This window comes from Poecilia reticulata, linkage group LG16 (assembly GCF_000633615.1).
Source record: "Poecilia reticulata strain Guanapo linkage group LG16, Guppy_female_1.0+MT, whole genome shotgun sequence".
Lineage (NCBI taxonomy): Eukaryota > Metazoa > Chordata > Actinopteri > Cyprinodontiformes > Poeciliidae > Poecilia > Poecilia reticulata.
The window spans coordinates 30,601,147-30,608,097 of NC_024346.1; the positions used below are offsets into that span (position 1 = coordinate 30,601,147).

Sequence of the window (6,951 nt, forward strand, 5' to 3'; positions counted from 1 at the left end):
ATAGTTCTTCGGGTTTTAAATCACTAACACAAACCTGTTCAAACTTAAGAAATTCGTTCTAAAAGGTTTAAACTGTGTTAAACACTCAAAATAATAATTTTTCTCAACAATATCTATGCCCGGGTGGAAACCGTTAGAAAAACCATTAACGAGGAAGTTAAATTCTTTGTCTGGATAATTTTTTAGGGCAGAAATGAGTGCATTCACCTTGATAGGAGTAGAAAGATGACATCCTAGTCAGTCTGCTGCGGGGGCAGGATTGTGAGGACAGGAGTTTATAGCGTGAGCACAGCCACAGAAGGAACAGGCGTGGAGTATTCTGCAGTTGGACATGGAGCAGCCGAGATTGTTAGTTATTACAAATCATCCTGCCTCCTTGATACGAAACAAGACTGCCTCGTTTGTCTACACCTTTGAGGGTCGGGATATTAACTGATGCTCAGATATCTCTGGATCTAGGTATGATGGGGGTTGGGGGGCGGCAGTGGACAACCGGTCAGAATCTGAAGGAATGTGAGCTGATTGACGAGTACTGTATGTAGACCGATTACTGATGTACAAGCGGTAGCTGGATGGGATGGCGCGCCGCAGAGATTACAGGACAGGGAAGCGCGGGTGGCAAAAACTCGACAGTATAATTTGGAGTCGAGGAGACCCCAGTACGTGCCCTGATTGAATTGATGTAAATGGGCTGCTACTTGATTAGCAAAACGAACATGATACTGATAGAAGTCTGTGCCCCCGAAACGGAGAGCCATGTCTAGAATGATGGAGAGATAGTCATCTAATTCAGACCTGCAATCTGGAAAAACTGAGAAAATTATATCCCTGAATAATGAAAATGCTAAGGGAAATTCGGTGGGTGTGAGCTCTTTAGAGCGAGAACTTAAAGAATGGCTTAATTGCATTAATCCCTGATTAATGGATTAATTAATGCTGATTAATGCAATTAATCTAGGTTGACTAAAACTGCATAGAGATGGCTGGAGAAGAAGAGCTAGATCTACGTAGTTACCGTTTAAAATTTGCTGGCGCAGAGAAGGAGAAACGGGAGATGGACGTAGAATTGAGGAGGAAGACTGAGCAGGAGGAATTGCGGTGGCAAGATTGTAAGGATTGTTAACATGATGAAAAGTGTTCGGGAAAGGTGGAGGGAAAAAGACGGGGTTTGGGAGAGAGAGGGTGCAGATAAGATAGAAGAAACAGATGTCTGAACTGGGTCCGTGAGCAGTTGAAAAGAAACTGAAGCCAAATTGGAGTGAATGGAAGAAGGGAGAGTAGATGAAGGGATGGGTGGTAGGGAGGACGTATGTGCACAGGGATTTTGTGAAGCCTGCGAAGGCTGGGACTGAATGACTTTGGATAAGAGCTGGGAAAGTTCTGATAAAGAGGGTGAAGGTACGGGCGGTAATGTAACCTGGCTCCCACCAGGGGGAGCTGCCAATGTGACAGGAGGTCCTGCAGTCGACGACGGAATGACGTCACAGGAGATGTTGGAGGAGGAGGCGGAAGCTGGAACAAAAGCCAGAGGCGCGGGTTGTTCAGATGACGGTGAAGTTGATGTTTGTTGAGGTATGGAGGAGGAAAGCAGTTGAAAGAGTCTTAATTTGTTGTCTGAACGGCTGAATGGGATTCCTTTTTCTCTTGGGGAGCATTGAAGGCGGGCAACGGTCCATGACTTGAGAAGTTGGCATGTTGGAATGACGCTGGAAGAGTAACACTGAGAAGCAGGCGTGCTGTGATTCAGCTGAGAGGCACAGGAATGATGCTGAGATCCAGGGGAACGAGCTTGTTGACTGACACCTCGAACTGTTTGTCGACCACGAGAATGGGAAATAGATGGAGGTGACAGATGGACTTCAGATGAGCAAAGAACCAGAGATGAAGTAGTTTGGGACTGGGTTTGGAAAGTGAATATCACAGAGCGGAGCCGTTTGGAGCCTGAAGCTTGTCTGGTAACGGAAGGAGGGGAATTTTTGACGGCGGATGGAATGTTGAAGAGATCCTCCAAATCAGAGGGGTTGAGTTCGATTGTCAAGGCATCTTCCATGGTGAGTAGGGTAGATGAATAATTTTTAGAAGTTGTAACAGCGTAGAAGTCCTAACAGTTTGACAAAAACATAACAAACTGAGATGAATAGGTGAGCGAGTTATAAGTAGGTTGTATAGAATAATTGGAGGCGTGGTTTGGTTCACATATTAACTTCATTTCTGTCCCCAGCAGGTGGCAGAGCTAGCGCTCGGTGTACCCTCTCAATGTCCAATTGCATATTTGGTTTGATCTCCAGGGTGTCTTTAAGTAATTTATCCACAAAATCTCTCATCGATGATCCTTCCGTTCCCTCTGGCAAGTATATCCGGATGTTTTCTCTTCGTGAGCTCCCCTCCTGATTAAGCAGTTTTCCTTGTTGTTGGCTTATCAGTTCGGCCATCTTGCTCAATATCTGCTCTATGTTCTGTGCCCGCTCCTCCACTGCATCAACTCGGTCCTCCGCCTCTTTAATTTTTTGGTGTACTTTGATGAGTTCTGACTTAATATCATCCAGGAATTCTTCGTTCGTGGTTTTCTTATTCCCCTCACTTTTCCCCATTCTAGACCCCCTTAGATACTCCATTTTACTCATTTTTCATTATATTTGGTAAGTAATGGGGGACAAATTAGGATTTACCGGAGGAGCAGTCAGCTCAAGCAGCCATCTCGGAAGGTGACGTCACCGACGTCACCGGAATCCCCTTAAATTACATGTTCAAATGTTCATTATGAAATTGAATCAATAGATGGTCACTTCACACATGGAATTACAAACTGGAAACTGTACACTGATTTTGTGGTGACACTGTGCAAAACCCAGCTCAGACTGCTTGGACTGTATCACCCCGTCTGCTTTATGCGCCAAGCTTATTTCAGCCTCACCTGGGCTTAGGCTGCGCCTGTTAGCATCAACACTGTCATTCTTGGCAACTAGTTTTGTTGAAGCATGTGATATTGAAAGGTGCTTTGTGAGAATGTAGTTGCTTATAACTGATATTGAGAACAACATTGCAAACATTTCACATAATAGATTCATACTTTTTATCTCTGACTAAAAAATGACATCTGTACTTTCCATTAAAAACTCTACCTTAAATTATCTAAACTCTCTGCCTGATTCCGTGGGCCATGGGTGTGGGTACTTATTGCTGTCCATGGACAGATTCACTGTTTGAATCCAACATGAATCCAACTCTCCCTCTAACCTCTTCTTCAGCCAATCAGCAGCACATATGTGATTCTTTTTTGCCCCTTTTGGATCTTGGTCAGATGAAGACTGCATCAACTTTCTGTTTGCTGAATTATATTAGTGTCAGTAACCAGCATAGTAACAATGAAAATAGTAATTTATTAGATTACTCAATAGTGAAAAAAAGTCTGTCACTGGTTATAATGTTCAAACTATTTGGTATTTTTATATGTGGTTTGTCATAACCAATAAATTGGAATGTGTGTTATGTCGAATCTTGTTGGTCAGATTGAAGGTACCTTTTGAAAGTAACAGATTTAAGCAGGAGTTAAATATACATTCACTTCTCTCTATTGGACAGAATTAGAGGAATGAAAGTTGTAAAATTATCACATCTACTGAATTAATCTATCTGATTCATAAACACAAATAGCAATGTGTTTATGAAACATACACATGCACACACGCGCACACACAATATCTTGAATTGGAATTCAGTTAAGATACTGAATTCGAATTCAGTAATTCTAATTCACTGGATATGAGAATATATAGCATTCTATTTTGCAAAAGATGTCTGACATCAAACTATGATAATGTGAAATGCTAAGCTGAACAATGCCTTTATGCACTAGGGTGCTCTGATTTATCTGTGCCTACTTCCTTAATTTTGGGAGATCAGTGATCGGCCAATACTTACATGTAAAGCTGATCTGTCTACTGATCTTATTGACCTCAGCAAAGGTCTAAAAGTCAAACACTGTCCTCTGAAGCTCTGCTGTGAGAGAGGTTTCACTGAAAAACTGGCCCACCGGGTCATGTCTGCACGTTTGTAGTTAACAGTAGTCACCCCACTGTTGCCTACTCAGTGACTTTTTGCTATATTTACATTTCAGACAAGACTATTGGTATTGATCAAAATCAGAATCAACAAGTTAAGCTTTTTAAAGATCAGTAATCAGCGATCAGCCAGAAAACTGCAATTGGTGCACCACTAATGCTTCCTAATAATCAGTCTCATTTTCCTCCATCCTCCTTCTGCCTTTGACTGTGGGAAGAAAAACTGCCTGACAACCAGAAGGTTGTGGGTTTGATTCCAATTCTATCTAGCTACAGGAATTAAACTGCATATGATGCAATGCAATGATAAAGTGATTTGAGTGGTCAATATGACCATAAAAGATGACTGTATGTTAAGCCATACTTCATGATTATTTTCCTGCTCTACAATGAGATGGTGAAACTAAGGCATTTTGCTGGCTGATTTCTAGACCATAATATGTCTACTAGGGAAGTGGTCTGAAATAGATTTTGTTCTCTTTTTGGTCTTTCCAATGCAGAGGTCATTCTGCAGTGCCATGGTGGACGAACTGCGGGTTTCCCTCAAGTGCCAGCAGCGGCTCAAACACAAGCCCCAGCCGCCTATCATGGTGAAAACAGAGGAGGTCATCAACATGCACACCTTCAACGACAGAAGACTGCCAGGGAAAGAGACCATGGCCTAAAGCACGAATCTCTGTCATTTGCTCAGCCAGTCTCATGTACTGAGTTGGTGCATGAAGACACTTGGGAAAAGGGTATGGGTAAATGGTAGAGGGGAACAATAAGTTGGCATGGTTGAAAGTTCTGTTTATAAATGTAATTATTCTGTCTTTCTAATTAGCTACAGTTAAGATATTCAATATTTCCTGTGGAAATAACTTAAATCCGGGTGAAATTTCAGCAAGATACCTCATTACAACACTGGCAACCAATGAGAAGTGTCAGGATTTAAAAAAAAAAGTTGAAAAATAAAACAAGTGGAATCACACGTTGGATTTCGTTCCTCAGTCACTACAGAGACTGAAAGTGCACCTCAGATATTGTGATTAAATGGGAGTAAAAGTATACATTTTTTCAGTATGGCTAAATTTGATCTCACTCTAAATGCAATGATGAGCAGTACGCTCAAAATGTATAAAGGAGCACTGTTGGGTCACATACAATATTGACTGACATCCAAAATGGACATAATGCAAAACATCATCAGGCAATAATTGAGTTCATGTGTTTGTCTTTCAGAATACTAACACTTTTAGGATTAGGTAAAAAAAAGAAAAGAAAAAAACTAAGATGAATTAAAATCAGAGAATGCAAATCTATGGGCAATATGTAGTGAATTGTTGATGTACATGTATCAGCTAGTAGTCACAGGTATAAAGATTATTCAGAGGTTCACACAACTTTGACAGTGAATGGCTGCCAATTATGGTTGGCTGTTATATAAGAATTCTCAGTTTTGGATCCTGTATTAAGCACCAGATGGCTCGGATTCTGCTAGTTTGTGAACCACATGCTGCTGCTCACAGCTGTCTGCACAGTAAAACCTCATCATAGAAAGCATCCTGGAAAGGTACAATATGATGGGAATGCCATTTGTTTTCATTGTAAAACAATTAGGTCCAAGATATAAAGCTGCATAATCAGTCATTGGAGATGCAAATTAAGAAGCGAGTAGCTATGGTATCCCTTAATGTTTTCAGTCACTAAAATACCTGTGGTTGGCATAGTTACACAGAAACTAGTGCACAGCAGAATCATTAGCGCAGCAGCGGCCATGTTTCCATTGAAAACCATGAAGGGATCCTCTGTCTGAAGACACGTTCGTCAAGTAAATCCTGCAGCATCTCAGAAAGGCTCACAAAGTCAGAATTTACAGCAATCACACAACACAGAGACTATTATTCAGTATTTATACTTTTATTTATTGGACCTTTATTTATATGTATGAAATGGATTCTCACTACAACTTTGTCACAGCCTCTGTATTAACCCTTTGCAGTGTCGAGGCTCCATTTTAATTTTGTACTCGTGTGGCTTATTATTTCTTCAGCTACAATGCTCCACATTTACTTGTGCAAATGTGTTTTCTATATAAAGTGATTTTGTACAAGGTGAATCAGAATTTTATAATACTTTTTATCAACATAAAACACAACATAAAGAGCATCATCCGGTGTAAGGAGTCACTGTTGCAGCCATGTGACTCAGGAGGCCTTCTTGTAAGTCCACAGAGCCGTCTCACAAGCACTCTAACATACTCACACACAGGAACCTGAACACAGTCCAAACTTACAACATAAACAATATTCTGGTATAGCATTAGTCACTCAACATTTTGAAGATAAGGGGGAAATACACTATTTTTTATGATATAAAGGAATCATATTTAAATAAAGATATTTTTACTTCACAAGAAATCAAAACATCAGTTCTGGTTATAGTGAATATATAATACACAGCATGGATTTTGATGCTGGGCCTTTGACTTCTTATAGACTGCTAAATCCAGTGCTGTTCAATGATTTCTAATGGTTTTATCAAAGGAGGTCTATTAGAAAACAAAGAGTGTCTAATAAATTTTGACTTTGTCGTGAAAAACAAAATGCAGTGCACACAGTTTACCCTTTGAAGTAAATGCACAACTTTAAAGAAAATAAAAAAGTTCTTCTCAACTTTTCTTGACTTTTTCTTTTTACTGATAAACAAAACATTTAATGGGAGTGAAATATGGCGTCACTATCAAACCAAATGTCGAGAGGGTAAATGTGACTCTGTGTGTAGGGAATTGAGACAGCATGAGGATATCCACAAGTGGATTGGAGATGCGCAAGAGCACAAAAGGAGATTCAAACGTGACCTCTTTGCTCACATGAGAACTTAATGTTTTTGGCAGTTGGTGGGCAGATTC

The 6,951-nt window shown here is 40.4% G+C and overlaps 1 protein-coding gene across 4 annotated transcripts in view; it reads left to right on the forward strand.

The window, feature by feature from the left end:
- Positions 1–6,715, forward strand: part of LOC103478802 (glutamate receptor, ionotropic, kainate 2) — a 561,179-nt gene extending 554,464 nt beyond the window's left edge. For 3 of the 4 annotated variants that reach the window (XM_008432852.2, XM_017309432.1, XM_017309431.1), the window contains one exon: positions 4,562–6,715. In XM_008432852.2, the coding sequence (XP_008431074.1) occupies positions 4,562–4,815 (254 nt within the window). In that variant the 3' untranslated portion in view covers positions 4,816–6,715. The remainder of the gene's footprint in view (positions 1–4,561) is intronic. The other variant, XM_008432853.2, reaches the window with a different exon arrangement.
- The last annotated feature ends 236 nt before the right edge of the window (positions 6,716–6,951 follow it).